Genomic DNA, 20,460 nt, shown 5'->3' with positions numbered 1-20,460 from the left:
GCGGTGATGGGCGGGCTTGTCCTGGGAGTCGTGCCGGGCGTGGTTTGACGTGGAGCTCGAGGTTGAGGTTGGGGGACGGGATCCTGGAGGGAAGAGGGTGGAGGGAAGAGCGTGCTAAGGGTGGGCTGGACCACTCGTCGGCGTTGGAAAAGGGCGCGTCGTGCCTGACACTTCCAGTCTCTGCCTCTTGGTGCCGTATGCTCCTGCTCGCCGCAACGCATTGACGTCCATGATGTACTGCCACGGCGCGCCCCTCTCCTCCTCAGCTCTCTCACACATTCCAGATCACTTGTGCCCGCCTCTGCTCGCCACGCTCTGGACATCGCAACCGCCGCACGCACGGCCAACACTGCGGACGGTTCTGCCTGTACGATACCACGCGTCGCGTCGCACACTCCACCCTGCGCGTATTCGTCCATTGCCATTGCAAGAACCCAGTCTGGACGTCCACCGCGAGAGGAACTGCGCGCAACACGTGTGCGCCTGCCATCAGAATCAGCGCGTCCGTGTGCAAGCATCGTCTCCTTCTCAGCTGGCAGCTCAGTGCGGACAGCGTCGTCCACCGTGCCGTCTCTCACGATCAATCGCCCGCCGCTCTGACATTCTTGTACGCAAACGCGCTTCCTGTCTCGATCCTGACACTTACAGCGGCGCCCGACGCCCGCGATGCTCCCGATCAGTCGTCGTGGTTGTTGTACAGTCACCCAACGCGTCTCCGGGTGAGCTCTCTCTCACGTTCGCACACTTATGTCTTGCTCTCAGGCGAGCGACTGAACCATGGGCGCGCTGTCCAGCTCGCTTTCTGGAACGTCAGTCATGCATGCGCATGCGCTCTGTTGAGCGTGCAGGGGCTCTCGGTGCAAGGTATGTCATCGCATGCCATTCATCTCGTTCCCTTGTATCCATCCTCTACCGAATATATTTTCCTCCTTCCCATCTGTTGCTATGGCCTGAAAATGGACGCGAGTCGCGACGTCAGCTCACGCTGCACCCATCGATGTGAGATCTACCTTGCGAAGCGTCAGTGTTCGTGTCTGCGCAGGGCGGGCATGAGTGTCATGTGCACCGGATGTGCAGACAGAACGTACAGGACGACGTTATCAGTGTGCGGAGAGTCTTGCAGTCCGGTGGTCCGCGTCGGTCACGGTTGGCTCTGCGGGCGATGGTCATCGATTCAGCGGATCGGAGAGCCGTCACGGCGTGCAACGTACTGGGCCAACGTGTCGTCTGCAGGGAATGCCGTGAGCGGCAAGCGAGCGAGATCTGTGCGGATCGTACTTACAACAAGGTTGATCAAGGCGGCCGGTCCGTACACGGAGGGCTTGCAGGCATGTCAGGGTCGACCCACAGGTCGTGTGCTCGGGTTGCAGGTGGTCGAGTAGAGGCTCGAGGTGCGCGGCATAGGAGGCCAGGATGGTTGATACGAGATGGCGAGAGACGCACCGTCTGTCTGCGCTCGGCATGCAGCCGCGCACGTCGGCCGTGTGGAAGACGATGTGGCGGTCCGCAAAGAGAGGGCTCACCGGGGAGGAGATGCACGCCGTGCACCGCTGGGCTATGCACGGTCCGTGGGCGCGGGTGTTGACTTGGAGATAGCGCAATGCGCACGCGTCTGTGGCCAGCGTGCATGTGCTGTGTGCTGATGGCTTGCGTGGGGAGTACGAGATGGGGAGAGACGCGCCGTTTGGTTTGTCTTGTTCGATGAGCGATGCGCATGCTCGGACGGACGTCGGCGTGAGGGAGGACGGACCGTCGCGGTCGGGGTGCTCGTGGGGGCGTTTGCGAACGACGGAGCGCTGGGCATCTGAGACGACCGTTGTGGCCACAAAGCGAGACTGTCGATGGCTTGCGGGGCGCGACCATCGCGAAACAATACTAGTAGATGAGCGCGAGAGACACAGAATGACGATGGCGGGAGGACGCAGTCGCATCGATCGCCAGGGTGAGTAGCAGCTCGTTGTGGGTGGTTGCAGGGAGCAAGTCGAGGGACCCGGATGCGTCACGGTGGGGTGAGGAGCGAGAGAGGACAGACGCGAGGACGCGGAACGGCGTGAGGGTCTGGGTGCATAGAGCAGACTGACATCATGTAGAATGCACGAGGTGCGGCGTAGGAGGCCAGGATAGTTGCTCCTCGTGATCGCGATCCAGCTTCGTCCTGGGGGTTGCTCCTCGTGATCACGATCCGGCTTCATCCTGGAGGTTGGGCATAGGTTCGCGGACGCGATGGACCGAGCTCGTGAACGTCGACGTCGCGCTGTGCGTCCTGCCCGTGGACGTTATCGAATCGCACAGAGGGCTTGCAGGCATGTCAGAGTCGACCCACAGGTCGTGTGCTCACGTTGCAGGTGGTCGCGTAGAGGCTCGAGGTGGGCGGCATAGGAGGCCAGGATGGGTGTTCCTTATGATCGCGATTCGGCTTCGTCCTGGAGATTGGGCATGCGTTCGCGGACGCGATGGACTGAGCTGGTAAAGGTCACCATCGCGCTGTGTGTCCTGCGAGTGGACGTTATCGAATCGTTCGCGGTTGGGTGAGGATCGGGAGGGTGCTGCATACCGGGTTGATGAGTCTGATGGCTGCTGTTCCCGAAGTGACGAGGCGTGGTGCGTGATGTCGCGATCGAACTTTCCGCTCGGTGGACGTGAGCGGCTGGCTCATTGACGAAATGATGTGCGAGCGGCGTACTCACCGTTGCTTATGCTTGGTGCAGTGTGCTTGTTGCTGCATTTGGCGGGCATGTGGAATGATGCGTCTACACACGGCTGGACATGAGTGTGAGCGGACAACGCGATCGCAGGTTACGCGTACTTGACTCGATAGGTGGGGTTGCATGCACGTGAAGGGTGGACGAGTAGCGCGATGCGTGCGACGTTCGACGCGTCCCGTGCTCCGTCTTCACAGAATCTGCTGTCAGTGGGCTGTTAATGTGAGTGGGACGCACCAGTATGGGCATGTTGCGCCCAGTCGATCCTGAGACGGTCGTTCACGGTCGCCGGCGATAGTGAGCGGAGAGCTAGGTGGCGTGCTCATGAAGGATGGTGGAGGAAGGCATGTCACGGTGAGGATGGGAGGAGATGACGGGCGGAGAGAGGTGCTGAATTCCGTCACCATGCCCCATCATTTATACCTTGAAACCGCACCGGGCCGTGACCTAATCTTCCGTGGCGCGATCTGGGGACCCTTAGACTGTTCCGTTTGCAGCAGGTTCTCTTAGGTGATATGTCCCCCGAAATCTTATCCATGCGATCGTCGGCGAGGCCTCGATGCAGGCGAAAGAAGTGCGTAATGAGCTCGTTCGCATTCATCAAAGAATGACATTGCCAAACAGAGTCCACGGACATTGTCGAATGGTCCATCGGCCTGCGAGCGCAGCAGAAGTTGACGGTGAGAGCTCCTCATCATTTCGTATTGCGGAGAACCTGACGAGACCTGCCTTGTTTCATTTAGGACCTCTCGTACTGCTTATGGCTATTGAATATCGATACGCCGTTCCGTTCAGGCGGATCCGTCGCCTTCTGGTTCTATTGGTATTGCTGTGGGAGAAATTCTGGCAGAGAACTGACCCTCATATCATCAGAACGGGCAGGATGGGGAAGCATTTCAGACTCTTGTCGTGAGCGTCGCGGTGCACATTGTTCGAGTTTGGCATACGTACCCCTGTACGTGAGTGCCGAGAACGATGAGAATGAGCATGCCATTAGGGTATATCTTCGCAAGTCAACAGACGAGACAAAGAATTGCGCAGCAAAGCAATCTGACCCACGAGGACAATACCCAGACCTTGGGCCTTGCTTCTTGGAGCCGATGGAACACGGTCACAATACGGTGGTTCGACGGCACCTGGGCAGGCATGCAGCATGTCTGTCCTTTGTAGCAAGAGTACGGGTGGTCACGACGTCTTGACCGATTTCTAAATGGCGGAGCCGCATGGGATGCAGACCGCGCTGAAGCAGCCGAGCCGGTTCGCTGACTTGCGGACGCTGAGTTGGGGTCCTGAGATACACATGAGAATGGTTCGAAATACATATGTAATTTGAGGATCAATCTCGGGAGCATCAAGTGAAGAGGATGCACCCACGAGATTGCCTTCGGAGGCTAGGCATCTTGTCCGTGCCATCGGTTCGACGAATCGTCCGCTGATCTGCAATGTTCTGATCAAGCTTTACGGTCACACGTTGCTCATCAGGACCCCAATTCGAAGGTTACCCATCAGCCTTGTAACGCGTCACTCAGGGTTGAGCGTGTGAATTAAATTTCAGGCAGGACTTCTGGCTGCCGCACTGATGAAAGAACTCCGCTACAACATCTTCCTTGTTCCCACAGCGGGCCGTGTGATGCCGTGTGGCTGAGTGGGAGGTTTTGGCTTCTGCATTTGGTACTACCAGCCACACGGGCTTTCGTTTCTGTGCAGTGTAGAATGATCCATAAGGTGTCTGTACTGCATGCCACTGGCATCCACTTCATTGTGGTTAAGAGATCAGATTTCCGGTTAAATGGGAAGTAATGGCAGTATCAGTGTACGATGAAGGGCAGCTGTATAGCTCCCTCTTTGCCCCATCCATGTCCTCATCTCGAACTTTCTCTGCGGTCGATCGCGAGCTTCTCCCGCCTTCTCTTCTAACGCAAACCTGTCCTTGTTCACCTTCGAACAGCCCGTCCGCTGCGCGCCAAAGCCAGACATAGCGCTAGTGAGCCCACGCTGCGTCGCGAGCCGGAAGTACTGCGGCGGCACCTGGAAGGGCATCGAAAGCAGGCTGGACTACATCCAGCACATGGGGTTCGACGCCGTCTGGATCTCACCCATCGTCGCTAACATCGAGGGCGAAACATACTACGGCGAGGCCTACCCCGGGTGCGCCTCCATCCCTCCTCCTCTCCGCATCATATTCATTCGTTAACGGCGCAGGTACTGGCCGGTCGACCAGAACGCGCTGAACGGCCACTTCGGCACCGCCTCCGACCTCACCTCGCTCAGCTCCGCACTCCACTCGCGCGGGATGTACCTCATGCTCGACCTCACCATAAACCACCTCGCCGGCACCTCCCCCCCACCCACCCTCAACTACTCCTCCTTCACGCCCTTCTCCTCCTCCTCCGACTTCCACCGCTTCTGCTGGATCACGGAGGAGAGCAACCAGACGGACGTCGAGCAGTGCTGGCTGGGCGACGCGCACCTCCCGCTCGCGGACGTGGACACGGAGGATGCGGGGATCGTCGACTTTTTTGGTGCGTGGGTTGGGGGGTTGGTGCGGACGTATGGCGCGGATGGCGTGCGGATTGGGACGGTGAGGAATGTTAGGAAGACGTTTTGGCCGGGGTTCGCGAAGGCCTCGGGGGTGTTCACTATTGGTGAAGTGTTGGACGGCGACGTGCAGTATGTCAGTGCTTATACGCGTAGGTGTCTCACGGTGGCCTCTTGATCGAGCGTTGCGCTGAGACTTTTCGTTTAGAGGTACTCGACAGCGTACTGGACTATCCGACGTTCTATCCTCTTGTGAAGGCATTCAATAGCACCAATAGCGATCTTACCGAGCTCGCGAACACGTACCAAGCCGTCCAGGACTCGTACAAGTACGGGGCATTCTCGAGCGGCACGTTCCTCGAGAACCAGGATAGCCCGCGGTTTCAATCGTACACAACGGACGAGGCGGTGAGCGGTTTTGCACGCTTAGGTTTGAATGGACCTTCATGTACGGGTTGTATAGCTTGTCAAGAACGCGATTACTTGGCCGTTCGTCGGGGACGGCGTGCCCATCTTGTACTATGGTACGTGAATATCTAGCCAGAGATGCTGACCTGAGGTCATCGTCCTCTAGGTCAAGAACAAGGCTTCAAAGGCGGGAACAACCCGGACAATCACGAAGCGTGAGCTTTTCGTTGTCGATACATGATGCTGCCCTTTAGCTCTGCACGCCAGGCTCTGGCTCTCCGACTACAACGAGAACTCCTCGCTTGTCATGCACGTCAAGGCTTTGAACGCTGCACGAAAAGCAGCCATGGCTGCGAACGAGAGCATTTTCCTGACCACCCCGGTGGCCATCCTTGACGCCGAGAAGACGAGGATGATGACGTGGAAGCCGCCGATGCTCGGGCTGTTCACGAACAACGGGAGCGACACCTCGCCCAAGTGGGAAGTGCCCGAGACGTACGCGCCGGGACTGGAGCTCATCGACGTCCTATCGTGCAACAACTACATTGCGGACTCTAACGGTCGCTTCACCGTCAACGGCCAGAATGGCATGCCGCAGGTGCGCCTCCCATCGCCCTGCACCTACCGCGTCATTCTAAAGTTCACTTATACAGGTGATCCTGCCCATGGACAAGGCGTTCAACAAAAGCTACTGCGAAGAGCTGAAGAAGCCCGTTCGTAGCTCGGGCTCTAGCACTAGCTCAAGTCCTGGCGCCGAGCACAGCTCGGGGCCCACGTCGGCTGCGTCAAGCCGCCAGTCGTCCGTATTGGCGCTGATTTTGGTAGGGATGACGGTACTCCTGTCCCTTGGCATGTACTAGACGTGTCGGATCGCGGTGAAGCGTCGAGAGAGACGCTCTCGAGTTTCCGATCGAGCGTTCATAGATGTAGCATCAGCAGACAGTAGACAATCAACTCAACGAACGACTTTCTTTAGTGTACTCTGTAATGTAAGCTAACGGCAATAGAATGGCGGGGATTTTTGAGGTCATCAGGCTTGTTATCTTGACGCTGTTTAATCCAATAGAAGCACATGAGCGTGTTTGACATGTTGCAACGGCGCGGTTGAGGTACCGGTAGTGATGCGAACAAGGCACAATCGAGTCGCACGGAAAGCTAAACAAGCAGTTGGCCCTGCAGAATCCGTTCATTATCTCGGTTTGCAGTTGGCCTTCTATCAATGACGTAGGAGAACCCTGCAACCGGCGGCAACAACCCGACGATAAGTCTGAAAAATTTCCAGAAACCAGCGGCTTGTTCGCAGACTCTGAGGGCCTAGACCAGATGGGGGCAGTGTCAAAATTCGATCACAGTGATCGTTGGAGCTAACGGATCGCTCGCTGAGATAAGATCTTGCGGGCGTCCATAAAAGGGCGAGGACGCGCCCGATTTGGCGTTGAGAGCTCCTGAGGGATCGGAGAGAGAAGTCCGGCGAGTCCAGCCAAGGAGACCCTCGATGAGCATGAAGCCCGGGTTACTGCGGCTTCTATTCGGCCTCCCCCTCTCTTCTCCCCATCTATCACTGTACCGCCCGCAGAACGCCCTAGCTCACCTTTTCAGCTCTCGCAGGCAGGGGCAGACCGTCCCCCTCACCCACCGGTCCCCGCCATGTTGTGGTCCCTGCTCACCCTCTTCGCCACGCCCGTCTTCGCCGCTTCAGCGGAGAACTGGCAGACGCGCTCCATCTATCAGGTACGTCGTTTGTCTGATCGGTCACCGCAAGACCTCATCGTGTGCAGCTCGTCACCGACCGCTTCGCCACCTCGGACGGCTCTGCCCCGCCATGCGACACCGGCGAGCGCAAGTACTGCAACGGCACATGGCAGGGCGTCATCAACCAGCTCTCCTACATCCAGGACATGGGCTTTGACGCCATATGGATCTCCCCCGTCGTCGCGAACCTCGAGGGCGACACCGGAGACGGGGAGGCATACCACGGGTGCGTCGCTCATAAGCATCCTCGTGCTGCGAGGTCGAGACTCGGTCTGCGCAGGTACTGGGCGGTCGACCAGAACACGCTCAACTCGCACTTTGGCACCGATGGAGACCTCCAGCTGCTCGCAGAGACCCTGCACCAGCGCGGGATGTATCTCATGCTCGACGTCGTCGTCAACCACATGGCCGCCGACACCCTCCCGCCAAACTACGCGTCCTTCACCCCATTCGACAATCAGTCAGACTTTCATCCCTTTTGCTGGATCACAGACTATAACAACCAGACTAACGTCGAGCAGTGCTGGCTCGGCGACACGAACGTTCCCCTCGTGGACAACAACACCGAGGATGACGACATCGTGGAGTTTTTCAACGATTGGATCAAGAACCTAGTGAACATGTATAATGCGGATGGCGTGCGGATTGACACCGTGAAACACATCAGGAAGGACTTCTGGCCGGCGTTCGTCGCAGCCGCCGGCGTGTTCTCCATCGGCGAAGTTCTGAGCGGCGACGTCCAGTACGTGGCCAACTACACCGGTCAGTGCCGTCGCTCAATCAATTCGCGATGTGCTCGCTGAAACGTAACGTACAGGATACGTCGACAGCGTCTTGGACTACCCGACGTACTACCCGCTCGTGCGGGCGTTCAACGGGACGAGCGGCAATCTGACCGAGCTCGCCGAGACGGTGAAGCAGTCGCAAAAGGCGTACCGCCTCGGCGAGTTCATGACCGGGTCCTTCCTCGAGAACGCGGACAACCCGCGCTTCCAGTCGTTCGAGACCGACCAGGCGGTGCGCTGTCATTACTTCTGGAACCCTTACCGCATTCGGCTGATGTTATTTCTCAAATAGCTTGTGAAGAATGCTATGACATGGCCGTTCATACAGGATGGGATCCCGATCCTGTACTACGGTGAGCGTAGCAGCGTCTGCAATTGACTCAGACCTGAACTCACCTCGTGCGATCAAGGTCAGGAGCAGGGCTACACGGGCGGCAACGACCCGTACAACCGCGAAGCGTGAGTGTCAGCGATGGCTTGGGGCGGACCTTGACTCACGGCAAGGGCTCAGACTGTGGTTATCGGGCTACGTGATGGACAAGCCGCTCGTCATCCACGTCCGCACGCTCAACGCCGCGCGCAAGGCCGCGATCGATGCAAGCAGCGACTACCTCAACACCGCGGTGAGTGCTCCGTCTCCCGGGCTCCGCCAGGAGCTGACCTCACCTCGTCGCATCCGCGCGTATAGGTCGAGTTCGCGTCGGTGTCCGAGTCGTCGCTCGCGGTGGTCAAGTCGCCGATGCTCACGCTGCTCACGAACGGCGGGAGCGGCTCGACGCCGGCGTGGAGCGTGGCGGACGCGAACTACTCGGCGGGGGAGGCGCTCATCGATGTCCTCACGTGTGATGAGTTCAAGGCGGACAAGAACGGGGGGGTGAGCGTGCAGGGGGAGAACGGGATGCCGAAGGTAAGTGTTCACTGGCCGCGTGGATGTGTGCGCTTGGACGGATCCGGTGGTGATGAGAGGCTGATCGATCATTGGTGGATGTGCGTGCGCATTAGGTGGTTTTGCCCGTGTCGGTGTTTAACAGCACGTATTGCAATCATCTGCTGAATGATGTGAGCGGGAACACGAGCGCGTCGGGGACGCCTGCGTCTGCGGTGGGGAAGGTGGTGGTGAGGTTGTCTGCGGTGATCGCGACTGCGCTGGCGGTGATGGGCGGGCTTGTCCTGGGAGTCGTGCCGGGCGTGGTTTGACGTTTGACGTGGAGCTCGAGGTTGAGGTTGGGGACGGGATCCTGGGAGGGAGGTAGTGGGTCCAGGGAAGAGGGTGCTGAGGGTGGGCTGGGACCACTCGTTGGCGTTCGAAAAGAAATGGGTGCGTCGCGCCTGTCGCTTCTTGGAATACATGCGTAGACTGTGAATGTATCATGTCGGACTGGCCTATTCGCGTTCATACTATGGATTTTGACTGTACTATCGCTTGTTTGTCTGTGCGTAGAGTTGTGTACCAAAGATGTTGTGCATTAGAGATTTTTCTTGTTTCAGCACTAGAGTTTGATCAGTGGCGTGTAAAGATTGCTGGAGGACAAGTCGCCGTTGGTACTTCTCGCGGACGTTTGACGGGCGATTTGATTGGTGCTTGGGTACTTCAGGCTTAGGCTTTAGGACGCGATATTGACCACGGACCATGATTCTGACGCGCTTGCTGGCTGTGACATACGATATACGACAGCTCTGTATCGGAACTTGACGGCGACGAGGAGTGTCCTCGTGAATTCGAGCTGGACGGTGAACGCTAGTCATCGCGCTGCCTCAGCTACTGACAACAACGCGTTTGAAGATATTGTGCTTGACAGGACCATTGATGGTCATGACGTCCATGACGGTCTCACCAGCGACAGCGTCGGCCGCGCTTTTCACGAATCACGAATCTGCGCTACCGATCGCAGAGTTGGAGAGGCAGAAAAAACGCGATGGAAGCTCACCGCAGATGTGGAGTGGTCACGGAGGTGGACCATGAGCTGCATCTCAGCTTGTTCGTTGGGAAGCGCTTCAGATACCTTGTTCGACAGCCAGATTGAGTATAGCAGAAGAGCGTGCACCGCACAAATCCCCCAGGTCAGTTGTGGAGGGGCCTGACATACACTCCTCCAGAAATGACCTCGGGGGCTTGTGGACTTCAATGCTAAAGGAGAGTAGATAAGGCATGCATGCTGAGCGCAAAATCAAAATGCTGCGTTGTCTGTTGCGTCGTCAGAGGTCCAAAGATAGAAAGCTTCCTCATCGCATGTCAATGACTCGGACGCCCAAGGGCCTCGAAATATGTGACAAGCTCATTTGATAAATACTGCACAACCCTACGACGACTCTCCAACCTGAAATCGTCCACTCACCTGCATGCTGATTCCCACCTTCGCTGATACACCATGGCACATGCTCGATGGGTTGTTATTGCCGTGCCGGTCACGATGTTTTGAAACGACAGGTCCTGGGGCAAGCTGCATGTCGCGGGTCGGTCCTCTCTCTTGGGATTTCCCAGGCCGGACACCGTGGTAGCAGTCCGCACCCATCCCAGTTCCCCAGTGACCTCGTTAGAGTGCGTAATGAGTTGTGTAAACGGCTGAGGGAACTGGCTACCTAGTACGTACTTTATACTACCTTCTGCCCCCCGTCTCCTGTGCATTTCCGACTGTTCCGTCTCGTTGGTGCACAACGGCACAACGTTTGTGCTCGGCACGCCAAGCACGTACCCAAGTGCATTCCGCACTTCACTTCCAACACTCTCCTCCATCTCTTCGTACTGCGCACCCAGTTTCTGCCCATTCCCTGTGTCATGCAAGAAGAGAACACTGAAACTGGCCCAAGCAGGTGCAATGACCAGACCATTTAGCCCAACGAGAAGATCCAGATCAATGCCGGCGGCCACGCACCCACTGCCGAGGGCACCACTGGCAGCTTTGAACTTGTCGACCCAACCACCTGCGATGTTACTGTTCACAGCTTCTATTGGGACTTCCCTGGGGCAGACTGAGAGCGGTGGATCGGCGATTGGGCATGTTGTGAATGCTTGCAATATTGTTGAATAGCCGTGGTCGTATCAATGCCAGTTTTCTGGTTCTTGAATCAAATTCTGCGTAATGAGAGACTCCGTTCGCTCAGATATCTAGAGAGCGGAAAGCAATGCATGCATCAAGGCGGATACTTGACAAAGTCACAGAGTCCTGGAGCGCACAGTTCATTATATATATTTGCCGCTGCTCCGACGTCCCGGGTAATAAATATTATTACTGGACAAAGCCACACCTCCACTCGTTCACCGTCCCCTCCTGCCCCTCGCGTATACCGGAACAAACTTCGTGTTTCGTGGCCCGAGAGGATGTCCGAACACGCCGTTCAAACTGGCACTTTAGGTGCAAGATCTGTTCAACTACTATTGGTGTGTGACTCGGACATGTGGCACAGGAAGGTTTCTCGTGTACTTCGCGTTGCCCGAGTGCTTCCAAGCTTGAATCAAAGAATCATTCACGCACGGCTTCCACTCATCCTGCCTTCGAACGTCCGCGTCACCGTTGATGGTGGCGAGATGCAATGGTAGAATGTGCCGCACGACAGTTAGGAGATGTATTGCCTATAGGAAGCCCGGGTAGTATATTGTATTCTGGACTTGCGCTCGCCACATGCTTTTCTAAGCCGCTTTCTTACATGACTGGATTCCTTCCCCAATGTCGACAATGGCAGCAGACGCAAGACCCGAATCCCTTTACGAGCGAGCGAGTCCATTTCGCTCAGAGGCTCGCACTTGTCATTCATCTCTTCAACGGTGAGTACCATTGCCGAAAAAACCTCAGTCTACTTCTCACCCCCGCCATGAATGATGGTACTTGCGGTTTCTGACTAAAGCGGCATGCCTAGCCAATCTTAGCGTGGTGTAGACCATGGAAGCGGATATCTCCAAGTGGCGTTTGAAAGCTGCTTCTGGCGTTGTCTTACCATGCAGTTGAGGCCACCGCATTGTACTTGCATGCCTCGCCTTCCATTCTCGATGTCAAACTCCGTCTGCACATGATAGGATACTGCTCACCCTCACATCAAGTAGCACCCTCTTCTCGTCTGCAGTCTTTTGATCTCTTGCTAGCGACATTGCTGATGCATCATGACCTTGACAGATGCCTGTCAATGCCGGCCCGGATCTAGGTCGTCTTCTAGCTTTTGAGCCCGTACATTCACCCTCATCCATCTGCCGATACGTTCAATGATGCGATGGCTACAACATCATTGGCTGCACATTGCATGGAAGCTCTCCAGTCGGTAATGTGAGGTTTTCATGACACCCGGCTTCAAGTACGGGGATCGCTTATTAAGCGGATCCTGGACATGCGATTGTGTCTCATACCTGCATCCCCGCTAGAATGGCGCAGCCCCACGTTGCACACACGCTAATGCCCTCGAGCAACGGCGACGTAAAGACTTGATGCGCTTTAACTTGGGCAGGAATCATGCGTTTGGATATAAGGATACTGCTCGTGCTTCTTCGGACGACACCGTTTTCTGTCGTTGCTATAGCGTGTGCTCACGCTCGCGCTGAATCCTGCCTCTAAAGCTGCTCACAGACGTTGGACAGCGGCTACATCGATGTTTTCTCGCTCGCGCGTGTCTAGCCGCGGAAGTAGAAGCACCGAGGAACATCTAACGACAACAGAGCAAAGAGAACGTGCAGTTCCAGTTTTTGGGGGCGGTGCATACCCTTCAGAGTCGACGCTTAGAGTCCGCAATGAGGCACTTCTGGCAAGTCGCCAAACCAGATAACGGGTTAGGAATTGCTGACAGAAAATCCATGGTCTTTCAGCCCCCAAAGGTCGACGAGGTGCATCAACAGCTTATAGACGAGATTTTGGACTGAGTATTCATTCATTACAGCGACTCGCATCGATCAGTCACAATGCAGATGGAGACGATGATAGTGCTCCCAAGCTCCAGCTCGTGAGTGGTGGTCGAATCATCCTGAATGGTCACCTTGCTGAAACATTCTGGTTTCAAGGGAACCCTGATTAGTACTACAGCTGAGACCCACGAAGTGTGGAAGAAATGTGCCGAAGATGTCTGGAAAGCCGAACAAGACATGGTCGCGAATTGGAAAGAGGATTTGGATAATCTGCTGGTGTTCGTAAGTCTCTAGTTCTTTCTATCGGTCTCATGTGCCGATCCATTCATCTTGGAACGTGCTCAGTATTGACAATTACGCTTCACCACAGGACGGCCTTTTCTCCGCGATCGTTACTGCGTTCATTGTGGCGACATACCCAGAACTAACTCCGACAGTTCCAGATCAAACGCCCTATATCCTCATGCAGATCTCCGCGCAACTGGACTCGTTTGCTATTTCTGCCGGCTACGCGAATTCTACCCAACCAGCGTTCCCGCCGGCGCTTGCACAACCTTCGTTACCGCCTGTTCCCCGACACATTGTTGCATTCAATGCATTGTGGTTACTCTCGCTCGTTCTCACTCTCGCTGCCGCCTCCATCTCGATCTCAGTGAAGCAATGGTTACATCATCACGTCAAACCGGAGGGGCTCAGCAGCCCAGATCGACAAGTGCGCGTTTGGAATGATCGGCATAACGCCTTGATCTCATGGCGTGTGGAGTTTATTATTGGCTTCCTCCCGGTATTGCTACAAGGCGCGCTACTCTTCTTTTTCCTTGGATTGGCCATCCTACTCCAGATGCTGGACAGCACGGTTCTCTCCATCGCGATGGTGCCCACCGCTCTTCTTTTCCTATTTGCTGTTGTTACGGCAATACTTCCAACTATCGATCCAACCTGTCCATACAAGTCACAACCGGCTTCGGCTATTTCTTGGCTTTTCGGGGTGAACATCCACGGGAGAAACAGTTCGGACCTGGCCTCCTTACCAGTTAGTATTGTGGCAGAAATACTACTGGCAGTCTACAAACGACTTAGGAGTGACACGTTTTACGAAAGCACACTCCGACCTATCATGGCTTCTCTGGGGCTTTGGGATGCTCAGACCGTATTCGATACATTTTGGGAGTTTACAGAATCGGATCGGGTAAGAATTCATGGATACTGCCTATGGTTGCTTTTCACTCACGAGCGTTCTGCATAGAGCATCGAGTCCTGGGCGGGCCTTTCGTCCATAGCCATTGACCTGTTAAATCGCAGTTCTGACACTGAAGTGTGGTGCGATGCTTCCAAGCTGGTCGATGCGATCAAGCGGTATATAGAGCACACGACAACGTTGGCACCCGGATTCTCCACCCGTCTAGTCAATTGTTTTCTCAACTCCAAAGTACCACCCTCCGCCCTTAGCGGATTATGCAGTTTATCCCTCCTCACAGTATTCAAGCAGCAGTGGGAGGCGTCTCCTGCAGGTGAATCTAAATCTCGCACGATTAAAGGAACTTTTGCTAATAATGCAGATTATCCCGTTGATCTTGTGCTCCTTATCAACAGGACCATGGACATGCTCACTGACAATCTGGCTGGGGTCGATCCAGATGAACAGATGCACATTGTCCGACTTGTGTTCCACCTACTCGACTACATGCCTGACTCTGTGGAGCCCATCTACCACCGTTTCTTCATGGCACTAGAAAACCCAGCAATATCACCACCTGCTCGTCTGTTATTGCTGAGGTTAATGGCTGTAGCTGGCGGCAGGTTCTCCTTCGAGCCCGGCGAGCTAGGTATGATTACATGGCCGAGTCATCGTGAAAGTCAATGGCGCTCATTATATGCAACATTATCTGCCATAGACTGGTGCTCAGTGATATCAGAGTCATTTTACGACTGCATCACGCAAGCGCAAGACCTTCACCTATGTTCCTGGTTGGTACGGTCACTCGCAGACCTGTCTTTACGTGTGTCTCTACAAGAAACCACCCAACGGCGCATCCAAGAAGTGTGCTCTGACTTGCGAAGATACTTAGAGGGGACCACCCAGCTTCTTTACAAACCACCGGAAATAAAGGAATATTATTGGTGCCAGTGGTCCTATTATACAGGATTCCAGCACAGTGGGTCATCTATGACACGACATTCACCGGAACGTACATTGGTAATGGCAAGGGGAGCACTGGAAGACTTGTAAGACCACAACTCGATGGTCAGCACCTCCAACACTGACATCGTTCATAGGATTCGCTTTTTCCAGCAGAACGAAACCCAGGAGACAGACATGCGTCCCCGGTCCAGCACCATTCGATCGCTATGATTTACGGGCGGCAGAGCTGGGGCAGCACAGGATTGCGAGCTTTTCCAATGATGGAATATGTGTCCTGATAGAATTCACATAACTTATCCGATACAGCACCTACGGACACGGACGGGGCATCTTCAACTACAATTATGTATCCTGGACGTCACACTGTTTTATTATGCATAAGGGAGTTGCAATCTGATCATGACACTGCTTAGGAGAGTGCCAGGTCATTATCCGGGCCTGTATCCTCAGCTGAGCTGTATTTCGTCAGAAGCACCTGCGAGCAACGAGAAAGGTAAGCAAGAATTGGACCATTCTCTGGCATGCGCAACATCACTGGATTCTTGATATCGGTCACAGGAAAGTCTTCGGATGGTGGTGCGAATCTCGATCTGTAGACAAGTCTCTATCATATCGTTGGGCGAGAAACCTAATCTACAGGCAACGTTAGGGACGACTGGCCTGCATATCCCTCAGACGAATAGTACGAGCCAAGTAAATCCTTGCAGTATGTAGAGTTGAATGCAGAAATCGGCAGGAGCACCTGGAGTGCGAGCGTGTCAAATAAGCTCCCAGTTGAAGGTTCGATGAAAGCATGACTCACTATCGGCAGGCCGTCATAGCCCGTAACGTCCAGGCCACGGCTACTGTCCACGGTGTACGTCGTGCAATTCAGCACGTCGATCAGCTCCGTGCCCGCTGAGAATCCGGTGTCAGATACGCTCCACGAAGGCGTGCTGCTCTCTCCTCCGTTTGTAAGGAGGCTAAGCATCGGATATTTGGAAACAGCCAAAGTAGAGGACTCGACTGAGGGGAACGTCAGCTGGACATAAGAAGAAGATATCAGCACGTCACATCGCAAGCTGAGAGCAACTAGTCTGTGTTATTCTTACAGCGGTATACAGGAACTCAGAGCTTGCGTTGATGGCGGCCTTCCGTGCCGCGTTCAGCGTCCTTACATGTTTGACAAGAGGTTTATCCTCGACGTAGCCGGAGAGCCAAAGCCTACAATGATTGAAACTTAAGATCAAAACGAATGCTGGGATAAAGGATATCAAACGTACGCTTCACGATTATATGGATCATTTCCACCGGTGTACCCTTGTTCCTGACCTATTGTCATCGAGTAATCCAATCAGTATCGGTCGCTCAGCAAATGTAGACGTGATATACCATAATAAAGGATCGGAACACCGTCCTGAATGAAGGGCCAAGCCATAGCATTTTTCACCAGCTAGACAATCGAGAGCCGTCGAATACATAGGTAAAGATAGGTCAACAAAACTGCGACACACCGACTGATCTGTCGTCAAAGACTGGAAACGTGGATTGTCTTGATTTTCAAGGAAAGATCCTGCCATGAACTCGCCGTTCTTGTAGGACGACTGTGCTGATTGTACGACATCGACAAGATTGGAGATAGAACCGCTGGTCGATTGGAAGGCGTAGGTGAGCTGATAGTACGTCGGGTAGTCGAGTACAGCATCAACGACCTCTAACAGAGAATGAGCGAGTTTGAATCAGGGCGGAAGCAGCTCACACCAGGAACGTACCGGTATAAGGAGCAACGTAGTCCACACTGCCGTCGAATATTTCGCCGACCGTGAAAGCTCCGGCGGCGGTTGCAAATTCGGGCCAGAATGTCTTCCTGATATGTTTGACGGTATCAATTCGGACTCCATCCGCACCGTAGTCATTCACCAGCCGAGTGATCCAGTTGTAGAAGAACTCGATGACGTTATCGGCTTCCGTGTCCATGTCAGCCAGAGGTACGTTATCATCGCCGAGCCAGCATTGTTCAACATTTGTCTGGTTGTTGTAGTCCGTGATCCAGCAGAACGTGTGAAAGTCCGAAGATGAGTTGAAGGGGGAGAAGAGCGAGTAGTCCGGAGGCAGCGTGTCAGCGCCCATGTGGTTCACGACGACATCGAGCATGAGGTACATGCCACGGTCGTGTAGAGCAGAACTGAGCGCGAGCAAGTCACCCTCTGAACCAAAATGGTAGTTCAGAGAATTCTGGTCCACGGTCCAGTACCTAATCTGATAATGAGCAGATGTCGATTTGGAAATTATCAAGCGTTCAAGTCCTCACCCATGGTAAGACTCTCCGTCACCCGTATTACCCTCAAGATTGGCGACGATCGGGGAGATCCAGATAGCATCGAATCCCATGTTCTGGATGTAGTCAAGCTTGTTGATGATACCCTGCCACGTGCCGCCGCAGTATACCCTGTCTTCTGTGTCGCATGCGGGCCAGTCGCCGTCCGTCGTAGCAAACCTATCCGTCACAAGCTAAGCAGGTGACCAGTCAGGGCGAGATTCATTTCATACATACGCAAGCGTACCTGATATATGGAGCGGCTGCGCCATTCGTCTGCCGACGCAGCGAGCGCGGGCACTACGAGAAGGACGGAAGCCAACACACCGCTCCACATCGTCGCGATACTATGCGAGTACACTGAGCCGAACAAGGGACAGAGGGATGTGCTCGCTGGTTATATTCGCTCCAGGAAGGCCGCTCTAGGCAGATGGGTGCTTGCTCACACACGCGGTGCTGGCAGCGGAGGCAGTGACATGGACACCTGGCATGGACAGCTGATCAGAATTATATTCGCGAAATGGAACTCGACCATGCGTCGTTAAAGCTTCTAATTGTTTCCATCTTAGGCGTTCCACTTGACGCGCCTTGACAACACGTCGCTTTTGACCGTTGTGCTTATATCGAGGTCGTGGCAACAATCAAAGTCAGAACGAGCGATAGATCTACATCAACCAAACTGCCACATGCTGCTGTGAGCTCTGAGAATGTGCACTACAATGCCCGCCGACGCTTCTCCACAATGCACGCGCAAAGAGAAGGAGAACCATGTGCGTCTAACCTTGCGTCAGCGAAGATGGGCGCCAGCCGAAACCGTAGCCTTCAATGCGAGACACAGCGCACAGTATTAGCTAAGGAACGCTGTTGTTATTTATGATAATTCCTGCTGCAGAGCATCAACGTATCAGCAGAAGATATGATTTAAGCAAGGAGGCATAGTGTGAGAGCGACGAGTGTTCACCAGAACTCCCATCAATTGCTTTGGAGCGCGAAGGAGGTATAGCATGCCAAAGCTCCAGAACACTCTAGAGGGCCAGAAAAGGATGGAGGAAGCGGAGACATGGGAAAGGATCTGCAAGAACATACAGTTTTCTGGGACTTCTGCCGTCAATCGCTTCCATCGGATGCCAAACAAATTCCACGTACTTGATCGATGGCCAGTGTGAAAGATTTGGCCATAACGCATCGATGCAAGCACAGTTCCTGGCAACCCCTACCTTGAGCAACGAATGATAGATATTGAAGCGGAATTTTGATGTTGCTTACGGAGCCCCTCGTCAGTGATTCCTGGTTCAATTTGCGAGGAAAAATACCAGAAAGTATGACCCACATCGCGTCCGAAATCTCGACAGGTTAGAAAATACATGCATGTCGAGGGCACAGATGACGCATTTCATTCCCGCAGAGCCTTTAATTCAGGTCTGCAGTGGAAGAAACAGCAAGAATAAAGATAGCGAGGTATGGATACAGTGTTCATACAAAATATGATGAAACGGCGCCCTGTACGCGTCGTCACCGTAATCACCATGATCAGCCATGTCACCACCTAGCATACAGATTTAGATGCACACTCACCCTTCCGCGTCCTCTCCCCTCCCGCAAGTCCCTCTCATTCTCCGGAGCCGCGCCAAAGACCGTAAAGCGCCGCTCACCCTTCTCACCGACGGTCAGTATGCTCGCCATGTTCCCACAGCGGTAGCAGTAATTCGGCGCGCTCCATACAGTGACGAGCGTCTCGTCGAACATGTACTTGTATCCCTCCTGGACGAGCTGATGCGCCCTCGCGATGAGTGTCAACGCGTTGACGTGTGTGAACTAGGCAGGGCCATTGAGCGATATGAGATGTCAGCTTACGAAAACAGGGCGAACCTCCCGCGTGACATTCCCTCCGAACAGCCATCCTGCGCCGCGCGGGCTGATCGCCCAGTTCTCGATCTCATCGGGATCAGACCACATGAGATCTGGTGGAGGTAAGTACCTGGGAGTAGCATGAGAACGAAGTAGCACTTGCCACAGAATGCGCCCTCGTGTGGTATTTCCTGCGCGCGCGAGAGGACGCGGATCTGGTCGAGAGTGCGAATATCGGGTGACAACCCGCCGTGTACACAGAGTGTCTCGCCATCGATGATCTTCACAAGTAAGGAAGGGTAAGTGTAATGCCGAGCACCCTGGGAGGGGCAGACAATGGACAGAGGCGACGTACGGCGGCGAGATTGAGGTAGTCGAACACGCTACAACACGCCTTCCAGACCAAAGCACTCCCGTACTTTTGCTGGCATTCATCTGTAGGCCGCATAGTTGCAGTTACGATGAATCACATAGCGGAGAGCAGCTTACCGTAGAAGCCATACACCTGCGTGATCTGCCGACTCTCGTGGTTTCCTCGCAATAATGTCACCTTGTTCGGGTACCTAGCAGCAGACGGTTGGAACAAGGGGAACATGGAGGTAGAAGAGATCCGTGCATACTTTGCCTTAAGGACCAGCAAAAGCGACACTGTCTCCAAGCTATAGTGCCCTCTATCCACAAAGTCGCCCTGCACCGCACGGTGAGCAGCGCCCCTACCCCACGCGTCGAGCACCTACGTGCCATGAAGATGTAGCTCGTCGTGGGCACCTCGCCGCCCTTCCTCAGCAACTCGAGCAGGTCCCAGAACTGGCCGTGGATGTCGCCGCAGATAGTGACTGGGCTCGACACTGGCTGGATGTTGGACTCCTCGATGAGAATGGTGCGGACGCGCTCGCACAGGGCTTTCATGTCAGCTTCAGGAAGATACTGGCACTCTCTGAGCTGCTCAATCCATTTGTCGGGCTCGAATGCAGGCATTGTGGTAGTGAGGAACAGGGCTCGCTCAGAAGAGAATTTCGTGCAGCAGCAAGGCAGGTCACAAATGATAGGAGGGCTGTTTGATTCTTCGAGTTCTCGAGCTTCGAGTCTGACGTGCGACTTCAATGTTGAGTGGGAGACGAGACTGGAGTGACCACGGGAGTGAAGGGAGTGATGGTACGCGT

The 20,460-nt window shown here is 54.7% G+C and overlaps 7 protein-coding genes across 7 annotated transcripts; 4 read left to right on the top strand and 3 right to left on the bottom strand.

The window, feature by feature from the left end:
* Positions 1 to 909: 909 nt before the first annotated feature.
* LAESUDRAFT_813743 (uncharacterized protein) lies at positions 910 to 2,192 on the bottom strand (the record flags this gene model as incomplete). The annotated part of the gene is made up of 5 exons (XM_040914513.1): positions 910 to 950; positions 1,011 to 1,034; positions 1,089 to 1,153; positions 1,212 to 1,227; positions 1,283 to 2,192. 5 exons carry the CDS (start codon positions 2,190 to 2,192, stop codon positions 910 to 912), a joined length of 1,056 nt encoding a protein of 351 aa, XP_040762888.1.
* A 2,366-nt stretch (positions 2,193 to 4,558) lies between these two features.
* On the top strand, positions 4,559 to 6,718 carry LAESUDRAFT_750808 (glycoside hydrolase family 13 protein; the record flags this gene model as incomplete). Its single annotated transcript, XM_040911626.1, has 8 exons — positions 4,559 to 4,585; positions 4,651 to 4,850; positions 4,905 to 5,392; positions 5,449 to 5,648; positions 5,704 to 5,764; positions 5,815 to 5,863; positions 5,916 to 6,246; positions 6,302 to 6,718. 8 exons carry the CDS (start codon positions 4,559 to 4,561, stop codon positions 6,506 to 6,508), a joined length of 1,563 nt encoding a protein of 520 aa, XP_040762887.1. The 3' UTR covers positions 6,509 to 6,718.
* Positions 6,719 to 7,026: 308 nt separating this feature from the next.
* LAESUDRAFT_681897 (glycoside hydrolase family 13 protein) lies at positions 7,027 to 9,674 on the top strand. Its single transcript, XM_040905776.1, has 9 exons — positions 7,027 to 7,379; positions 7,427 to 7,626; positions 7,681 to 8,162; positions 8,218 to 8,417; positions 8,478 to 8,538; positions 8,596 to 8,644; positions 8,697 to 8,808; positions 8,874 to 9,092; positions 9,188 to 9,674. The coding sequence occupies exons 1-9, from the start codon at positions 7,296 to 7,298 to the stop codon at positions 9,380 to 9,382; spliced, it is 1,602 nt and encodes a 533-aa protein (XP_040762886.1). The 5' UTR covers positions 7,027 to 7,295; the 3' UTR covers positions 9,383 to 9,674.
* Positions 9,675 to 12,563: 2,889 nt separating this feature from the next.
* LAESUDRAFT_243297 (uncharacterized protein) lies at positions 12,564 to 14,309 on the top strand. The gene is made up of 7 exons (XM_040901712.1): positions 12,564 to 12,913; positions 12,975 to 12,992; positions 13,046 to 13,108; positions 13,167 to 13,292; positions 13,381 to 14,043; positions 14,091 to 14,199; positions 14,257 to 14,309. Exons 1-6 carry the CDS (start codon positions 12,761 to 12,763, stop codon positions 14,094 to 14,096), a joined length of 1,029 nt encoding a protein of 342 aa, XP_040762885.1. The 5' UTR covers positions 12,564 to 12,760; the 3' UTR covers positions 14,097 to 14,199; positions 14,257 to 14,309.
* On the top strand, positions 14,310 to 15,452 carry LAESUDRAFT_243298 (uncharacterized protein). Its single transcript, XM_040901713.1, has 4 exons — positions 14,310 to 14,521; positions 14,604 to 14,836; positions 14,906 to 15,236; positions 15,288 to 15,452. The coding sequence occupies exons 1-4, from the start codon at positions 14,466 to 14,468 to the stop codon at positions 15,361 to 15,363; spliced, it is 696 nt and encodes a 231-aa protein (XP_040762884.1). The 5' UTR covers positions 14,310 to 14,465; the 3' UTR covers positions 15,364 to 15,452.
* A 207-nt stretch (positions 15,453 to 15,659) lies between these two features.
* Positions 15,660 to 17,820, bottom strand: LAESUDRAFT_750805 (glycoside hydrolase family 13 protein). The gene is made up of 9 exons (XM_040911625.1): positions 17,697 to 17,820; positions 17,444 to 17,643; positions 16,905 to 17,386; positions 16,647 to 16,846; positions 16,525 to 16,585; positions 16,416 to 16,464; positions 16,245 to 16,356; positions 15,956 to 16,174; positions 15,660 to 15,895 (listed from the first exon to the last, which is right to left on the bottom strand). The coding sequence occupies exons 1-9, from the start codon at positions 17,784 to 17,786 to the stop codon at positions 15,782 to 15,784; spliced, it is 1,527 nt and encodes a 508-aa protein (XP_040762883.1). The 5' UTR covers positions 17,787 to 17,820; the 3' UTR covers positions 15,660 to 15,781.
* A 1,168-nt stretch (positions 17,821 to 18,988) lies between these two features.
* Positions 18,989 to 20,275, bottom strand: LAESUDRAFT_656692 (Metallo-dependent phosphatase; the record flags this gene model as incomplete). Its single annotated transcript, XM_040904632.1, has 7 exons — positions 18,989 to 19,264; positions 19,319 to 19,427; positions 19,457 to 19,578; positions 19,653 to 19,732; positions 19,787 to 19,860; positions 19,918 to 20,010; positions 20,031 to 20,275. The coding sequence occupies 7 exons, from the start codon at positions 20,273 to 20,275 to the stop codon at positions 18,989 to 18,991; spliced, it is 999 nt and encodes a 332-aa protein (XP_040762882.1).
* Between the last annotated feature and the right edge of the window lie 185 nt (positions 20,276 to 20,460).

This window comes from Laetiporus sulphureus, assembly GCF_001632365.1.
Source record: "Laetiporus sulphureus 93-53 unplaced genomic scaffold LAESUscaffold_28, whole genome shotgun sequence".
Taxonomy (NCBI): domain Eukaryota; kingdom Fungi; phylum Basidiomycota; class Agaricomycetes; order Polyporales; family Laetiporaceae; genus Laetiporus; species Laetiporus sulphureus.
This window is presented reverse-complemented; position numbering and strand designations above follow the sequence as displayed.